Source organism: Gymnoscopelus braueri (genome assembly GCF_963280865.1).
Source record: "Gymnoscopelus braueri genome assembly, chromosome: 17".
Lineage (NCBI taxonomy): Eukaryota > Metazoa > Chordata > Actinopteri > Myctophiformes > Myctophidae > Gymnoscopelus > Gymnoscopelus braueri.
In genome coordinates, this window is record NC_137617.1 from 12,268,270 (window position 1) to 12,288,149 (window position 19,880).

General features: G+C 42.6%; 1 protein-coding gene across 4 annotated transcripts in view; it reads right to left on the reverse strand.

Moving 5' to 3' along the window:
• LOC308104220 (ATP-citrate synthase) overlaps positions 1–18,469 on the reverse strand; it is a 42,014-nt gene extending 23,545 nt beyond the window's left edge. For 3 of the 4 annotated variants that reach the window (XM_080454580.1, XM_080454579.1, XM_080454578.1), the window contains exons 1-11: positions 18,317–18,469; positions 12,460–12,647; positions 11,262–11,384; positions 8,725–8,787; positions 7,714–7,904; positions 6,678–6,757; positions 5,839–5,969; positions 2,755–2,873; positions 1,487–1,623; positions 1,143–1,204; positions 339–456 (exon numbers count right to left, since the gene is read on the reverse strand). In XM_080454580.1, the coding sequence (XP_080310706.1) occupies positions 339–456; positions 1,143–1,204; positions 1,487–1,623; positions 2,755–2,873; positions 5,839–5,969; positions 6,678–6,757; positions 7,714–7,904; positions 8,725–8,787; positions 11,262–11,384; positions 12,460–12,618 (1,183 nt within the window). In that variant the 5' untranslated portion in view covers positions 12,619–12,647; positions 18,317–18,469. The remainder of the gene's footprint in view (positions 1–338; positions 457–1,142; positions 1,205–1,486; positions 1,624–2,754; positions 2,874–5,838; positions 5,970–6,677; positions 6,758–7,713; positions 7,905–8,724; positions 8,788–11,261; positions 11,385–12,459; positions 12,648–18,316) is intronic. The other variant, XM_080454581.1, reaches the window with a different exon arrangement.
• Between the last annotated feature and the right edge of the window lie 1,411 nt (positions 18,470–19,880).

Here is a 19,880-nt window from a genome sequence, read left to right on the forward strand (position 1 = left end):
TTCTAACCTCTACACTAGAAGTGACTCATCGTCTTAAACCCTGTATACTTGAATGGGGCCGTCAGGAGTCTACTTGACCTCCTTTTCCCCCTATATGCCCAATTCCTTTCGGAGAAAATGGCCCATCTTCGAGCTTACAACACGTCACAAGTTAACAGAACGTGTTTTGAGCTTGTAGATCTGCCATTTTCGCAGAATGTGCATTTTCCCATGCATTCTATTATACTCGCATTTTCTACCAAGCTCTCTAAAGAACAACATTAAAGGAGAGTGGACGGTCTTCCAAAACTCCCACTCCCCTGTTCTGTGACAGGGCGTTGGAGCCCAGGACTACTCACCCACTTCCCCCATCACCCTGAGACCCTCCTGGTAGTTTGGTCCACCGCGCCGGACAAAGATGGTGACCTCGTGCTCTTTTAGAGGGCCCTGGTAGTCTTTGATGGCCCTGACGATGCCCTACAAATACACACACAGACAGGACATCAGTTATCTGGGAAAGACTTTGCAGTATGTATTTTAAAATGAATATGCATTTGTTTTCCTGGCACGAAAGGGGAACACATAAACACGGTATCGGACAAATTGTTAAATTTAAACATCTTATTGGCCCAGAATTTCCATATCGGTGCATCTCCCATACTTCCAAGAAAGCAACAGCTATACATGAGACTAGGGCTTTCACCAAATAGTCGACTAGTATAACCACTAGTCGACCTTGTTGGTACTAGTCGAATAGTTGAAAAGTGCCATAGTAATGGCCCATTACTATTATTATTATCCTCCTGCCTTTATTTTTTATCAAAAGGGGGTCAAAAGTATGCCCAATAATAGCCTATTATTGGGCAATAACCCCCTTTTGAGGCTCCTTGGAGACGCTGCTGTGCTGCTGTGCCAGAAGCACTTCCCTTAAAACGGCATGAAAATAAAGGCAGGAGAATAATAATAGTAATGGCATTAAAACAATGGCAAAACAAAATATCATTTTTTTTTAAGTCGACTAGTCGACTACCACTGGGTCAAATTAGTCAACCAGTAAAAATCTCTAGTCGTGAAAGCCCTACATGAGACCATAACGGCTGGTCCTAGTCAGTACTAGAATTCCAATCACTGTAAAGAATACTGTATAGGTCATTAATCCTCACCTTGAATGTTGCTGCTACATTGGTGAAGTTTGCGATGCTTCCTCCGATGATCAATACCTTACCTGTGGGGTGGGATGGGAGGGGCAGAGAGAGAAAGGTTGGCTTGGTGAGAGCAAGTCCACAGCCAGTGCATTTTCACACCACAGTACAATACAGTACAGAGTGTGGACTCTTCAAGAAGCATGTCATCTATTGTTGCCGGGATACTATAAACATATTAAAAAGGAATATAGCATCGCGAGCTGTGACCTTTCAGCAGACACACATTCTATGGTAAGAGTTTTCCCTCACATGCTGAAAGATATCTATCCATCTATGTAATTTATCTAGCTATCGAAGCCCACCTTCTGTGTGCTTCTCACGGGTCATGAGGGAGAGGATGGTCTTGGCGTAGTCGTAGGTCTGCTGCTCGCTGGGTGCTCCAGAGTACTCTCCGTAGTTGGCCAGCTCATCCACCCCGCCCAGGTCACAGATGGTGTCACTGAGGGAAAAGCAACAAATCAACTGTCAAGTAGGGCTGGGCCACAATATTCTTTACCAAATACCTCAATATCGATATTGAGACGATCATATCGATATATTGCCTAGCCGCTACAATACATGTCCCACTTCTACACAGTAAAATACTCAGGGACCTATTTAGCGTGTCTTAAAGGAGTAGTTCGCCCAAAAAATTACTTGTTTTCTATCAATTACACACCCCATGAAGCAATGAATTCATGGAGATTTTTTTTGTTTTTGAGGCATTCCTAAGCCAATAATTTGATGACTGTGGTCTCTCCGGTAGGAGATGTAGTGTCAGAAAACCTATGGAGTGGCAAGATACTATGTATAAGAGAAACTTATGCAGGGGGGAGAGTCTATGTAAAGTTAGAAGGCCTCTAGAGCAGGATACTGAGTATCAGTAAAAGTACTCGGCACGAGGAGTACTCAGCTACTCTGAGTTGAGCAAATAGTCAGTGCTACTAGGGCAAGAGTCTGAAGTCCATGTCAGAGAAAACCGGGAAGGGAGCCACAGAAGGTCCCATAAGATGGTGATAGCAAGTATACAAATTAAATGATGTCATGATCAAGAATGATATCAGACCAATGAACTCTTATTTCACAGAATTATTATCATGTCAGAGCAAACTCTTACATTCTCGGAAAAGAGGTAATTTACATGGAAGATGTTGTTTTTGTCAGATAAAAAGTGTATAAATACAGAGTAAAGATATCATTAGACAGATTCGAAAGGAGATGAGCTCGTGCCACATGCCACACCTCTCTGGGTCCCACCTGCAATGCTCTGGCACCTCACCAAGGGGGCAAACCTCACACTTGAAACCCTGCCTCTCATCACTTTATTTTCTTGCACATTTTTGACACTGCTGCTAAAAAAGATAAGATAGTGTACCCAACTCTAAAACAAGACCCCAACCCTAACTTTTATTTCTATCGCATCCAGTATTTTCCATCCTCATTTGTATACTATAAAATGTATTATTATTCCTGCTATTGCATTATGTAAGCACAGTTCTGCAGAACAGGTCTCACCAACATTTTGCTGCTTGTATTAAGTGACAAAAAAAAATTCTTGATGCTTGATTCAGTGTTGTCCCACTCTGCCTACCTGTAGACCACCGAGGCCCCGCCTCCCGCCACCATGGTCCAGATTCTGCCCCGAGGGTTCAGCAGGGTCAGCTTCAGGCTGGCACCGCTCTTGGCGTCCAGGTCAGCTATGTAGGCCTCCTAAAACGTACCACAACACAAACAGGTTAACACTGTGCAACACAATCAGTGATATTTTCAGCTGCGCGCCAATAACACATTTTATTCCAAAAAGACGCATTTAACCAACTAACGTTAAGTCCAGGGGACACATGCTAATTTCCTTGAGAAAACTACAGAAGAATCAACATTTTGTTTTACTGTCTGCTGCGCATCCGTGAGATCAGAGTCTGGACCGATTAAATAGTTGGTGTTGTGTAGCCTACATGCATAGGGAATAGTCATAACCAGGGGTGCACATAACTGGTGCGCAGGTGCGCATGCGCACCCAAAATAAATAATGCACAGCACATCAGACGACGCGAGGCGCTTTTGCGTACCAACAGCTGGGACAGGAATTTCCAAGCTTTTATTTTTTAGCAAAACAAAAAAATAAAAGCCTGGAGATCGAGGCTAGGAATTTACTTCCTGAAGCCACTCGCATCTGAGCCACTCTTGTCTCGCATCGCCTCGCATTGCCTCGCTGCGTGCACGCAGCCAGCAGCGGCTGTTAGAGGCACTCGTCACCGATGATGAAAAAATATGCCGTGAACGTCCCAATCTGACGGATAAAAACAGCGCAGCACAGGGCACCAACCTTGGGGGCTTCACCAAACGGCGTGAGAGAAAAAGAAACGGCGTAAATCGGCGGAATTTGGAAGCAGAGCGTCCTTTTCTCTCGTGCAGTATTTTGCAAATACATTTGTCAGATACATTATCAACATACATACATGAATATAATCATAAATAGCCATATAATATAAAACACAAGTTTAACAGCAATTTCTCAAAAACGACACATTTCCCTGGGACCCATTCAAATGACCACCCATGGCGGGTCCTGGGACCAACTACATTGAAAACCTAACATCATCACTGCACAATGACACACACACACCATACAAACCGGTTTACACCATGTTACACAAAGTAGTATTCAGTAGTATTCAGCGCTACACAATACTACCCATTAAATAGTTAGCTGCTGCCAAACTATGTCATTTGCAAGAAATAAATGTATAGAATAAACATTTCTATTCATAGCGACGCTGTGTGTCAAACATGGGAGAGGAAGCCATCAATCCACAGGGGCAGGGTCTATCCTCAATGAGACCTGCAGGATAGTGACTGGGTGCATTAAAACAACCCCCGTACCCTGCCTTTACGCCCTCACTGGCATCGCTCCCCCTAATATCCGCAGAGCAGTCATCGGCAAAGCCGAGCGCACAAAGCAGGCCAATGACAACCGGCACTAACGCCATGAACACTCTGCCCCCCAGAAGCGGCTCAGGTCCAGGAGTAGCTTCTTGGACGCCACTGCAGAACCGGAGACCACACCACCTGCTGCCAGGATTACAGCAGGTGGTGGGGCAACCAGCGGAACAGCCTGAATGTCAGACGAATGTCTCACTACTGGCCATGACCAACCATGGGCTGTCTGGAAAACACTGAACCGTCTGCGTGTAGGCAAAGGACGCTGCAAGGCATCCATGAAGAAATGGACATTTAACATCTTCTGATGCATGTGCGTGCGCAGTGAACCACAAACCATGGTACACGAGATGTAGCTACACTCCACAATGTACTGGAGATGACCTGGGCAAGCCAAATGCTGCTGCACTTGCCTGCGCCAACCACTGTAAAGACGTGATATAGAAGATGGCCAGACACGAGGGAGAAGAACAGGGGCTTCAATATGAAGATGTTCCATTTATGGTATCCATAGCAATAAGCTCCATTGGGTGCCTGAGCAAAGTATATGACTGACGGAATGGATGTCATATAGATACTTAATTTACGTTTTAATCTATGGTTGAACATTTTCACTATCCAGTGAAAGCTACAAGAAAACCCAGATACTCTACCAACATTATGTCTAACACATACGCTTCCATGACCCAAATTAGTGCCTTCATTAGAGACTAAAACTAGGGTCACCGGACCGCAAAGTGGTTAGGACGCACACCACATAGGTTCCAATGTCTGACAGCAAGTCCCTGGTTTGACTTCTGGGCCAGGTGGACAATTTGCTGCATGTCATTACCGGTTTACTGTCCATCTATACCAGGGGTGCCCACACTTTTTTAACTTGAGTTCTACTATTGAAATTGCCAGCTCAAGGTGATCTACCACTCGCGCGTGCATGAGTGGTAGGCATGGTGGTAGGCATGGTGGGCGAAATTTGCGCGGTTTTGGGTGGATTATTTTTTTTTCTTTCTGGTTTTTGGTTGGTTTTTGTTAGTTTCTTTTCCGTTTTTTGGTTACTTTATTTCGGTTTTAGGGTTAGGGTCAGGATTAGGTTATTTAATTATTATTTTTGCCTGATTTTACCGATTTATTATTAAAAGAAATGTAATTCATTCATTTTATTTACCAACCAACAAATAATTATTATCCCATTAATGAAAATACTTAAACATTTACCTATGGGGGCTAAATAACAACATTAAAGGCGGTTACACACCGGCGAATATGCGAATATAGGCCTACGCAAAATTCGGACTCGTTCCGAATAATTAAAAGACGCTTTTTTCGCTCCGCGAAACTGGTGTGGAAGCTTGCATTGACTTTATAAGGTTTTAAAAAAAGACGTATTATTCGCATGAAAGAAATCGCCCCGGTGTGTAAGGGGCGATAACCTTAAGGCATTAGGACTGTTTCAATATTTTTACTGGCGCCCCCCCCATTTAGTGCCGCGCCACCGTTTTATGCCACAGCGCCACCTAGAGCCTGAAAAAAAAAAAAAAAAAAAAAAAAAGTTTTTTTTTTTTTTTTTTTCAGGGGCATTGCAGGTGGTCTACCTGCGCAGCCTCTGCGGTCTACTGGTCGATCGCGATCGACGTAATGGGCACCCCTGATCTATACCATCACTATCAATAAAGGCTCAGAAAAGTGAAAAGAAAAAAACAACAACTAAAATACTAAAACTAAAGTCAATGCATCTTACCTCTGGGTAGGCCTCCCTGCCAAAGGGTGGAGGGAAGTTCACATCACCCCACTTGGCCTTGCAGATGTAATCTGCTGTGGCATCAATCTTAGCTGCCATGTCCAGAACATACACACCTTCTTGGGTGACCACTGGTGACAGACAGGGACAAAGTGCCGTTATTAACCAACAACAAAAAAATAAATCATCACTGTTAATTTAACTCCAAAGAGTGTACAAACGGGTACACTCTTGAGTTAAATGAATTGTGAGGACTTTACAGTGCATCTACTTGAGCATTTAATCATATGATCCAATTTAGTCAAAACAAACAGAAGCAAGCCAGTCGCTCACTTCCCCCAAAGGGATCAATAAATCAATAATTTCAATTTATCTTCCAAGATCAAAAGGGAGAGATACCCGCACACTGCCACTTACACGTTTCAAGAGAATATTTATTAACAACGTTTCGATCGTGTAGACTTATCTTCTAAAACTGTTAGATCTTATCTACAGTTTCACTTGTCTCGTTTGTACACAGCAAACAGTCAGTGTTAGTTTAACCAAATGAACCCTAACGTCCCTATTCTAGGCATTTCATAACAGACAAACATTTGGTGAAATGCAATCTACAAGCTCACAACGCATCGAGTTGCGACGCACTGTGAGCTCCTAGATCGCCTATTTTTGCCATTTGACATACAATGACGTATACAGTACAGGGTTCAAGTGATTAACTTTGTAAAATGGAGCCTTATGGATAAATATTTACACTGGAGTTAACAACATTGAGGATTTAACTGTGTAGGGATCCGTGTGTGTGTGTGTGTGTACTGTAGGCAACAGAGAGGACGACGTACCCAGTGGGTTAATCTCTAGGTAGGTGAAGTAAAGGTCCTCGTACAGGTTGAACAGACCTACGATGAAACTGGCCAGGATTCTGCAAGGAGAGAAGATTAGATTAAAAACATGAACTATAGATAGGATATGACAGATCATTATCTACAGTAAGTCAAGCCATCCATTGCATTTAATTTTGAGGACTAGGGTCAGTGGGTAGACATATCTGGTGTCTTCCCGGGAACCAAACAAAATTTATTCATGAATTAATCACTTAGTAAACTATTAAAGACATTGTGAGTAAAAAGCAAAAAAAAACTTTGTTCATTTCAACCTAATCATTTCTGTTCTGATGGATGTGATGTCATCAAAGAGGGCAATGCCTCTGTCCACCATCGAAGATTACAATTTAGTGAACAGATATATTCACACATTTTACAGATAACCATTTTCTGTTTTTGTCTCTCCATTGGTCAATGAGCATGGAAATGTGTTCATTATTAATAAAACTCCACACTTGATGGGCCACTGTGCAGCTGTGTAATAGCACTTTCAGAGGAGATCAAAAGAGCTAAAGAAAGGAGGGACCAGAGAGATACAATCTGTGGAGGAGGAACAGAATGCAGTGAAAGCACAAAATGCTCAAGGTCATTCTTTCAAGAAAGACACAGGAGCTGCCAGGCTGCTAAAACAGCAGTAAAAAAAAGAACTGAAAAGAAAGTAGTTCAGTTCATGTGTAATTTGTATTTACTGGTTAGCGTATTGTATAATTAAAGTTATGTTTTGTTTTGTGTGCATATATTAATGTTTTATACATTCGTTTGTTCATAAGTTAAATGTTATCAAACTTTTGCAGTTTTTGACAAAATATCAGTCAAAACATCAGCAATTGTGGGGATGGGACTCTGCAAAATTGTGATCGGACCCAAAATCGGGCATCGGTCGTGCTCTAGAATGTATCTCTCATAACATAAATTGCGATTATGCAGTCCTTTTAAAATGAAATAAAAAGACATTATACAAATATGCACTGCAGACATGTGTGTGTTAACTTACTCTTTCTTCTCCTCGGGGACGTGAACTAGGAGGTGCTGTGAGACTTGGTCTTCGGTCAACTTCTCGTCCACAGCCACCAGGAGGCGCTGGGCCTTGGTGTCCACGTCGCCCACCTCCACCCCACCTTCGTGGTGGAAGAGCACGTGGTCGCCCTCGCGAGTGGCGTAGATACACACATAGAACTCGTCTTCCTGAGAGGGTTCAGAGAGGAGAGAAAACACAGCTATGGGACCGATGCCTGCTGGGAGCAAGTCAAGCACAACGGTGGTCCTCTGGGATCCTACCATGACCCTGTGTAGAGCTGTTTTTCTATACTACTAGGTAAATGGAATTAACCTGCTGGCAGGATACAAAATCAGCAACAATAGCACTAATAATACCAGGGGAATGCAATTAACCAGCAGTAATGGAGCTCCACAAGGACCAAAGTTGACACAATTAAACTCTGGCAGCAGGAAAGCGTGTGCATGAGATGAACGGGAATGAACGGGAATGCTACAATTTCTAGGGATTGTTCCCGCTTGTGGCTTCGCCTGTCAGATTGCCCGCGCCTCCCTGCTCGCCTCTCATTGAAAATGAATTACTAGGCACATAAATCACTCCCCGCGCGAACAGACCTTTACTGCTGTGTTGCTGCTATGACACTGCTAGGAGTTTCCCTCCGGGGATCAATAAAGGTTTATCTAATCTTGTCTCCTGCTCATGTGCTTCACAACACTGTGTTCCTCCTTCCCGTTAAGTCAACAAATTACGTGTCATAGTGGTGGTGCGACAACAATCACCTCCAGCTCTTCCACTCCTGTATTGATCCAAGTCGAACCCTGAGCACGGTGCCAACCTCACAACATACAAACTTGTCACACCTTGAAAAAGGTTATGAAACTGTCTGTGTGTCTGCATGTTCTGGTGTTGCAATGAACAAACACCTGACAATAAATTACCCAAAGCACACAGGTGTTGCATACATCAAACTCAAACGACCCAGGGTGTGGATCCAGGACATAACGTTACCTGTGCATGCGGCACGAACGGCTCGATGAGGAAGTTCTTCAGCACGCCCTTGGCCTTTGCCACCTGGGAAGACAAAACGGTCTCAGTTTACAAACCACGATACTGTAGCTAAGTGTGTTTGTCTAAGCTAGTTCAGTCAGACAACTCTTGGATTGAATCAATACATTTATGGAGCATAAATATAATATTTGAGCATAGATATCTGTAAGCATATTTTGGCATCAAGGCTCTGTCTCAATTCTTTAATTCCCTGTAAGCATGAAAATGTTTATAATAAATATACGATCTGCCAAATAGATATTACAGGGAATTAAAGAGCAAGACACCAAAAAGTTATCAAAGAAACAGAGCCCACAGGTGGATGCTGGGGGAGGCAGTGGGATTGGGTTGGTTCACACAATTATCAAATGCTTCCTCCATACAGTCTGTGTTAATGGAAGTGCTTTAAATGATACAGGAGTAAAGCGTATGCGCTCCCCCCCAGGTTCGTCTTTGCAGTCGTGCTGATTTGTCCCAATGTAAATCAAATTAGTTGAAGCCTGCTGCTTTACAGAAATGAAAATTCAAAAACATATCTTTATATCTTATATTTGAATGGAAATGACGAACAGATGACAGCTTCCGTTACCGGCATTCAGGGGGTGCAGTTAGACCTCTGTACATTAGCATTCAGAGATTGTGGAATAGGTGTCTGGCTTGAGAGACTACAAACTTCATAATGCAGCACTGCAAGCAGCAGTAAAGCACAGTAAGCATGCAGTAGAATAGCACGGCAGAGCAGCAAGAACGCAGAGCAAGGAATGATCAGGTAAGCAGAGAGAGGTTTAATCAGTCTGCGAGTGATCTGCTGCTGGGGATACACAATAAATAAGAGATCCTAAAAAAAGGACCAAGTGAGTGCTGGTGATCTTTCCAAAGTTGATCAGCTGGCCCCAATCAGATGGGGGTGAGCAGCATACAAATCGTTGCTGTCAGGCAGAAACCTCCAGATTTTAACAGTTTTTTTTGTAAATTAATGCCCTACGTGATCATGCTACAGAGTCACATTAAAGTATCAAAAGTAGCAGATATACAAGCTTGTAGATCTGCTACTTTTGCCATTTTTCAGAATTTGAATCCTGAAAAGTAACCGTTTTGGACAAATGAGGTTTCCACCCGACAGAGACTAAATGATGTATGCTGCTCACCCCATCTCATTGGGACAGGCTATTTAAAGGCTCCCTGCTTTTTGCACACCGTTGGAGTTAAATTAACTGGAGGATTTTACCATTTGAAAATGTGGCGTCAAAGAACTATGAATAGAGAAGCTTAACGAGCAGAGAGAACGTAAGCTGGTGCTCCGTCATAAATTGGCTGTAAGTTTAGTTTAGAGACGGGAAGTGTTGCTATGGAAACGTCTGTTTTTTTCATGTGCCTTGCTGGACCAGAATAGAGTTGTGTCCCCCCTCCTCAACTTCTCTCTCTCTCTCTCTCTCTCTGACATTGGCATTATGCAACCTCTGACCTGACAGAGCTAAACATATGTGCGTCCTCTGCAGGAGGACATGGCATGCCAACACGTTTGGCAGTAGGCCACATAGACTCTATACCATTCATACAGTGTATGGCCACAGCCAATAAGACTGTTTGGTAACATTACTTCATCAATTTCACCTTCCAAGTATTCAATCAATCAAATTCCTCTTCAAATGATGTCAGCGTTGGCCATACAGACACACTAACACAAATAAATTTGCCTGGCTCCTCTTATGCCCTATCTAATGCATTGTTTGACTATTTGTCGCAACGTTTGAAAATGTAAAATAAATAGAATAAATATGATAACTGCACTGCTTAACCGTTGTGAGAATGATCGACAGTCCAAGGTTGCTTTGTAATGACGTGTAGCACCTGTCATATTCAGTGGACTCTGATGAAGGCTTGCGTGTGAGACGAAATGCGTTGGCAACTTAGTGCTTTTTTTTTACTTAGCCATGTGATAAAGGCTTTTTTATATGTTTCAACTAAACAGTGTGCCTTGGGCTCTTCTTAAGTTCACCTCATCTACCCACAGGCTTAATGCTTTCCACTCCACGGAGGAAAGGAACATAACTCAGTTGCTATGTTATAAACCTCTCCAAATAGCACCCCGTTTCCAGCTGGGCTAATCGAGGTTAAGGACCACACACACACACACACGGCTCCTAATTCTCCATCTTGAAAATAAAATAAATGTTTTTGAAAATGTTCCCAAAATATAGACCGCTAAATGACCAGAGAGACAGAAAGACATGGAATCAGGGAGACATGTGACCATGAGTGCACCGACCACCAGGGGTCCAAATTAATTGTGGGTCTGTAACTCTGAGAGTGTACAAATGGAACCAAATGGACTCTTCCATTTGCTTCCATTTGTACACTCTCAAGAGTGAAATTAACACTTTCACAGTGTCCATTGGGGTCCAAGAAATTGCATCAAATGTGGGTCCATGGCCTGATGCATACCAATGTGGGGGTTCTTGAAATGAAAAAGAAGTCACTGCATTAGTTGAACTTACAGTGGTCTCTCTCATGAGACGGGGTCTTAGCCAGTCCTGGACCCCCTGCAGGTCCAGATCGACGCCCACCAAGCCCAGCTTCCCGCGCCGTTTGATCAGCTGGTCAGGTTTCACCACAAGGCGCTGGGGAAGAGGGAAGGAGAGGGACATGAATCCAACAGGAACACGGGTCTCAAAACCAGTCCAACATGTTGGGCAGAGAAGAGGCATTCTCCAATAATCAAATCTCATACAAAATCTATGTACAGTAAACTGTAAGGGAGCAAATGCTACTCACCAAATGAATATTTGACATTTAGCCATTAAATTATCAAATCAAATGATAATATATACAGAGAACAGCAAATCACAAGATTTTGACGAGAAGAGATGCTAGGATTTGAAGTGTGTCTAATGCAAGGAGACGTGGCAGTCTTCTGATTTCATTATCTTGAGACAGATAATCAATATCCAACCGGCCACTAATACAATACAGCGATTGTAATCTTCATTCTGATGAATTGCAATACTCCAACCTTGTAGCTTGGTTTCGTTTGCATGTTTTCAAGCCAACGCTCACCTTGTATTATTACTTCATAGTGAGGGAATTTGATATATGCAGGCTATTGTCATTGATCTGGGTCGGAGTAACCCAAACGTTGCAGCTGAAATTAGCTTTACATTCCAGTGACATTATCTCCCTCGAAGAGGGCCAGCTGGCACAGGATTCAGAGGATACCACCAGCAGTAACAAGACAACATGTTTACATGTTCAGAGCTGCAGAGTCATACCAGTGCAACTTGCAGATACTGTATGCCCCTTTTTACCGTGTGGCTCTGCAAGAGGCTAGCCGTCTATGAGAGGGTCTGTGTGTCTGTCAGTCTGTCCAGACCTATCAGCACCAGAATTTGTATGCATGCAGCAATAGAGCCCTGGGAGACCGGTCAACTAAGTATAAAGGGTTATGTATTCCTTTAAGCCTTATATACTTAGTTACCTATACATATTAGTGTGATGTAATGATAGGATGATGATCATCATCTTACACTCAGTCTTACTAGCGCTTCTGAAACCATATGCATAGATTTGTGCAGAGTGACGATAGCAAAGCATTCAATCTCTGCGACGGTCGCCGATGCCTCTGCAGAGTCAACGTGAAGGCATTGTGGGGTTTAAAGCAATATGGCCACCGTGTGAATATGGCCCATGGTGTGTTACCTCAGTCAGTAGCCAAGGGTGGTCCTGCGTCAGGCGATCCCAGTCTGTCTCGGACGTGACGTTGGCGTAGCGGAAGCGGTTCTGCACGGCCGCCGCCGTGCATATGTACTTGTAGAGGAACTCCTTGCCCGTCTGCTCCGAGATGGCTTTGGCCGACATGGCTGCTGCGCTGGCTGCCTAACACAGGACTTGTGGAGAGAAGGAGAGGACCAGGTCAGGTGGGAAGCTCTTGCATGTCTCCTGACAGTGCCACAATGTCATAGCAGCACAGTGTTATAACACTATTAATCTCTCAAGACAGATTCTGCTAACAGCAGAAGGACAGGGGGAGGAGCTAAACCGAGTTCCTGTTTCTACACAAAAAAGCCCCCCAGAGGCAAAAACAAACTACAGTAACAAACAAATTGTAACACTATAGACACTCGATTAACTTCTTAAGCTCTCTCCATGGCCATGCTTTGTTCACAAGACGGTGCTGAAAACAATCAAACTGAAAAATACAACCGAGAAACCCCCAAATTAATAAGAATACCTGAAATGTATATACAGTAGGGCTTTTCTAAGTACTCAAAGACACATTACATGTGTGGGGAGAAAAGAAAAACAACTTTAAAACTGGACTCAACTATGCACACATCTAGGTTGCCTTGTTTTATGTTGGGTTGAACAAAGGAACCATGATGAACATCCAACGACTGACCTTATGCAGAGAATGTATGAATTGTGTGTTTTCTGATGAGCCCGTGCTAGTCACATTATTCAGTCAAGGTCAGAAAAAGGTAAGAAGAGGCAACTCCTGTTGTAATAGAATTGCCAAACCTTAGCTACAGTACTATGGACAAGAGAGGCTGCACTGTGTGAACTGCACCAGCCCAAATATGCAAAATAAAAGATATGCGACAGTATATACAGTATATAGTTAGTGGCTTTGTTTAGTTAAAAGCCAGGCAGCAGCCTTGAAGCATTCTGCAACCTTGGACTTCAAAGCCAGGCAAATCATTGCTTTGCTGTGGACACCAAACTCTAGCAGTTTTTCTATAGATGAATGGCACATGTACCTTGAACAAACAGTTTCTGTTGAGGAAGACATTTGTCAAATGAAGACTGTGGTAGTATTGAATTGTTAGCTGGCAGCTGCAACACAAGAATTGCTCTGTTGTGTTTGAGGACTACTTTGGGTTATAAGTTACCTAGAGAAGCTTGGCTGTTCTATACAGTAACTACACAGTTAAATGAACACCAAGGATTTTACTGTGCTTTATGTGAGAACAGATTTCAGAGCAGATGGGCTGAAATACATGAAATTCTTACTCACAAGTGTGACAAAACTAAACATGAATATGGCATGCCCCCCAGTGAACACTCACACACAGAAAATCACCTTGGGTGCAGACAAGGCCATGATTTGAAAAAGACACTTTTTATTCGAGCATGAGCGATATATCAGTTTAGCCGTTATATCCGCCATTATTTTACTTTCTTGATGACATCAGTATCTGCAATTATGCAGCTTTTATTTTACTCTGAACTGAACTCTATCCTCCCATAAGAGATTGAACAGAATTCACTTAGGACATACTCCAATATCCTATGCCTGGACTTGTTGTGGAGCATGTACACAATACACATGCATAGAATCTCTCCTTTCTTCAGTCAACAGACCCCTCTTTGTGCTGCACGTGGATGTAAAATTAAAGACTCACTGCATGTAGCATGCTACCAATAACAAAATATCTCTCAGAGGTGTGCATTCAAGATGCATGATGTTCTACTGGTGTGGACATCATGTAGAATAGAATAGTTTTTTGTCAATGTATATGTATACATACATGCACTATATGCACATACGTGAAATTTGTCCACTGCATTTACCCATCCTATAAGGAGCAGTGAGCAGCCATTCGCTTGGCGCTCAGGGAGCAATTAGGGGTTAAGCATCTTGCTCAGGGACACACATCGACACATTGCTGGCCTGGCCTGGAATCGTACCTAGGACAACCAGGGCCTCTGGCTTCCCAGGCGGGCTCACTAACTACTCAGCTATGGCCGCCCTGGGGACGACACAATGTCTGGCTGGAGTGGACACAATGGCCTGCTGGGGGAGAGACAATGTCCTGCTGGGGGACAGACAATGTGCTGCTGGGAGAGAGACAATGTGCTGCTGGGGAGGACACAATGTCCTGCTGGGGAGGACACAATGTCCTGCTGGGAAGGACAATATCCTGTAATTGACATCATTATTCTGCTGGGGTGGACATGATGGGTGGACAGGGTCACCAAGCCCTGGGCTGGACATGATATCCCAGGGTCGACACAATGTCCTGGGGTGAACATGATGGATGTGTCCCTGGGGTGGGCATCATGTCCCGTGGTGGATACGATTTCTCGTGGTGAATTTAGCAGGCAGGCTTGTGTCAATGTGTGTACAATCATCACTGTCAATGTTTGTACAATCATGCTGAAATTCTTGCAGGTATTTCTTTCAGCGGTTGAATGGCCACTTCCAGACTTCTCCAATATTGAAGTTCATTTTCTGATAAGAGGCTCAGGGGGACAATAGGAAAAGGCTGATATGATCATTAACACTTGTTAAGTTTCCTACTGCTAATGTGTCTTAAGAGAGCATTAAAGGTTTTGTGTTCAGACTGAGAACAGGTTTCGGTCCAAATAATTCAGACAAGTCCTAGTTTCAGTACCTCAGCACAGCGTTTGCATTATAAAGGCAGCAAGTGTAGAATGCAAGCTCAGGAAGTTATTGCATCATTAAGGTTACCCAAGGCAGATCGAACTGAATCAGAGGTTGCTAAACCCGCAAGACGTGACCTACCAGTCCCTTAAGAAAACATTTTTGTTTTTACATCATCACCAATCGCCCCTCATTGTCACGATCTTAAAAAGCTCCTGTGGAGGCTTTTTGTGCTACTACACTGTTCATTCCAGCGGGCAAATTCAATCTGAGAGAGAGTGTACACATGTAATTAAAAGGACCTGTAAGAGTCCATTTAATTACATTTGTACATTCTCAGATTTAAAAACAGTATAATTCTGCTGTGTTGTTAATGTATCCGTGTGTCAGCAGCTGAAAAAATCCCAGTATAGTTAAGCCAACAGCGTGTTCTGGAATAAATAAGATGAATTGACAGACAGGTTCATGAATTCACAACTGGATGGCAGGTTGTACTCCTGACATTGTAGACATTCCGCTTTCAAACGCAGCGGCCTAACCAGCTCCACACTATTTGCCTTTTATACACCTACTCGCTAATCGCTTCGGGGGGCATTCGGCGTACAGCCTTTGTGACATGGCAAGAGACTGATAATAGATTAACGGTAGGTAAGACAGGAGAAACAGGGAAGTTCCCTGCCACATCACTAGCCCGTCATGGTGCAATTTACAATTAAGTAGACAGATAAGACTACTACGGGTTGATAAGAGGCACTTTGGGCTGATAAAGAAGCACCGTATCTCGTATCAGTTACTCTGTTTTATGAGGGTTTTCGTATCCCAGCTACTGTACTAAGACTAAAAATGATGCGAATGCCAAGTACATGACTGACATGTAATTATCAGATGTAGCTACTAGGATGGACATTACACAAAATGTATTGATTTAACTGAGTGCATGAAATAGAACCCATACTAATTTCAACTCTTGAGACATAGTGTACAAACATTCAAACAGCATTTGTACAGGAGTCAGGAGTTGAGAATAACACTCAGGATTTTACGGAGTAATCCACTGTCTGAAAAGTAGCTGTGAATGTATGGACTGTCTAGTGACCATCTGTGAAGACAGGATGGGAGTATTGCACCGAAATCGGTGTCCCATCGAATTCTGCGACAACAAGACGTCACCTCAAGTTTTTTTTCAGAAGGGGGGGGGGGGGGGGGCACACAGATTTTTTACAGGTCACCAGTCTCGGTGCATCATCCGAGCAGACATAAGCATGGAGGGGGGCAGCGTTGCCATGTCCACTTATTATAAGCGACGTTGGGCTTCTTTTTCTGTAAAGTTGCTTGCAAATATTGGTAGTTGCGGCGGGTTGCGGTTTTTTTTGGGCTTGTTTCTAAAGTGTACTTGCCTTTTTAGGCTCGTTTCCAAATGTTTTAATTATTATTTAAAACAGTGGTTCTCAAATATTCCCATGAAAATGTTTTGTGCTAGGGAGCATGCGTGTTAGAATGTTTAAAAAAAAATATTATATATATATATATATATATATATATATATATATATATAGCAAGTTTTTGAAAATAGCAGATCTACAAGCTCACAACGCGTCGCATAGCCAATGTCTATAGGTTGTAAAGTGCTCATGTGGCCTACAGTCGCTTCTTTTGGGCTCGTTTTTCTAGACCTGTTTGCTTATTTCTCTCGCAACACTGGAGGGGTGGGATTAGCCTTGATGCGGCTAGCAGGAGCAGCTAGCCGCTTTAAACAAGCGTCAGCACTTCTTTGGGCGTCAAAACATGAACACTTCTCTAAATGAAACACGACTTGTTGTGTGTTGTTGCTGTTTCACTCTGAACTACACTGACTGCACCACACCCACTGTGATGCTAACCACCGGGCAGCATGACTATGCTAACCAGTAGTGGAAAGTAACTAAGTACATATACTCAAGTACTGTACTTAAGTCTTATGTACATTTTAAAAAAAAACTTAACTAGAGTATTTCCAATTGTCAGTACTTTTACTTCAACTCCATACATCTCAGAGGCAAATACTACACTTTTACTCCACTACAATTATTTGAACACTTTAGTTACTTTGTAGATTTAGATTATTACAAAACAATACCCACTCCACCCATTTGAAAATAGATCTGCTATTTTCAAAAGATTTTTGTACATTTGAAAACGTGTGAAATGGGAGATTCTACACAATGAGTACTTTGATACTTTAGTACATTTTGATACGAATACTTTTGTACTTTTACATTTTGAATTCCGAACTTTTACTATAACAGAGTATTTCTAGCTACATTGCAGTACTTTTACTTGGGTAAAAAAATGTTAGTACTTTTTCCACCACTGATGCTAACCAGCTAAGAGCTAACTATGATAACGTAGCTATTAGGATGATCTGTGAATAAACAACATGATCCTGATCATCACCAGTTATAGGCTGCATTTAGTCCCCATCTTACCACGGTGTCGCTTTGTTGATCACAACAGATCTACAAGCGAGCTGTGGCGTGGGGCCACAAATGGTGAAATAGAGCCTCATTCATACTTAGTTTGGCTCAGTATATAGTAGATCTACTAAGCTTGTAGATCTGCTATTTACCGCTATATAACACTAGCGTGCAACTAAGTATAAATCAGGCTTTAGCTGGCATTTTTTGGGCCCCCCCCCCCATCATCACGTTCGTCGCAGTGATCATCATCATCATGCCAGGCTATAGCCATCGTTGTTTTCTATTAGATCTCATATTCATCATAACACGAATCTATAGATCTATATGATCTAGAGACAACAATGAGCTCCTTGTGCACGATCAGGGTTATAGAAACTGGTCCTGTGCCCCCCCCCCCAGTGCAACCAGTTTGGCATTACCCAGTCTTACCCAGTTCAGCCAATTACTGTTTTAGTTTACACTAGTTTAACAAAATGACAGCTTTATAATAATAATAATACATTTTAATTATAATTCACTTAACATTTGTATAAATCTCAAAAGTAAATTTGGCAAATTGCAATAAAAAAAAGAATCATCACGCCTCTAAAAACATCCAAGAGACTGAAACAAAACATTTAAAACATGAGGGCATAAAGCCTAGCGGTAAAACCAGCTTTAGAGAATGATACCAAACAAAATAAGAAAAAAAAGGATTGCTTAATGTCTTAATTACCTGGTTAATGTGTGTGTGTGTGTGTGGAGATCTGGTGGAGTTGTTGTGTGTTCCTGGTGGTCAAACTGAACTGGGATCCACTCTATCCAGTCCTCAACTAGATCTCTGATCTTCTACTGGTCTCATGCAGTGTTGCCAGGTTTTGTGAGACAAATAAGTAACCAGGCCTATGAAAACAAGCCCAAAAGAAGCGAGCCCTTCGCCCTTTAAACATTTGAAAATAGCCGATCTGTAAGCTCACAAGCTTGTAAATCAGCATTTTTAAAAAAAAATCTTGAAAACAATGACATTTTAGTCCCTGGCCTGGCATAAAACGTTTTCAGATGGGGGTGGGGGTCCTTGACATATTTTTTGTTGTTGAGAAACACACACTGGTTTAAACAACATTAAGAAACAAGCACAAAAAATCAACTACACTTTAGAAACAAGCCCGAAAAACCGCAACCACCTATATTTACAAACAACTTTAGAGAAAAACAAGCCCAAAGTCGCTTATAATGAGCCGACATGGCAACACTGGGTCTCATCAGACGATCATCTGGCGATGCCTTACACCGCCCGAAGCACGCGTCTTATTGGTCCACGCGCGTCCACGTGGTTCCATCCGACCACGCCCACCCCTGCGTGGTTGATGATGGAAGCGAGAGAGAGCCGTCGGGATTGAAGTTGATAGAAAAGTAGCAGATCTACAAGCTCACTGCTCGAGGCTTACGGAACGCGCCGTGAACTTGTAGATCGGCTATTTTTTTCAACGAGTGGCACTGTCGTACGGCGAAGTAGCTGTATGATGACCGGGGGGGAGAGAAAACCCCAACTCATCCTTACTAACACACTACACACAGTGTAAAGTAACTAATTACATAACCGTAGATTATGAATAATTTATATTATAAACAATAATGTCAAAAGTCATAATGAAAAAAGAGAAAGAGTTAACCTTTGTGATTACAGCATCCCTCAAAATAAAAACGTAAAAACTGATTGTTCAAAATTTGAAACAACAGTACCATCTAGTGGGCAATCTGTCGAATGCACTGAAATGCTGTAAAACGTCTTCAACGTTTTCAGGCCAAGGACTCCCTAGCTGAGAGAGAGATGAAGCAGGCTTAGCAGGGACCCCCTCTATTTTATATAAAATTGTGTTTCAGATAAACGTTTGCTGCTTTTTTCCCTCTACACCTATAACTCTTTGCCAAAAATAGCCGATCTACAAGCTCACAACGCCTCGCACTGCGAGGCGTTGTGAGCTTGTAGATCTGCTATTTTTGGCTGAAGTTCTCCTCAGAAAAGTGGTTAATGGAAAAAAAAATCATATCACAAGATTTTGTGGACCCCCTGTAGTAACTCTGAGGACCCCCTGTTGAAGACCCTTGCTGTAAAGGCAGAAAACAGGGTCAGTCTCCAGGTTAAATTAGACACAAGTGAGAAGAAAAAAAAGACTGCTCTAGAGTCATGTATTACGTGTAATATGGAATATATTCTTTAAACATTGGTTGTTTAACAGTGAGAGTAAAACAGACCTATATGCTGCTTTTTGATGGGACAAGAATGTTCTAAATAGCAT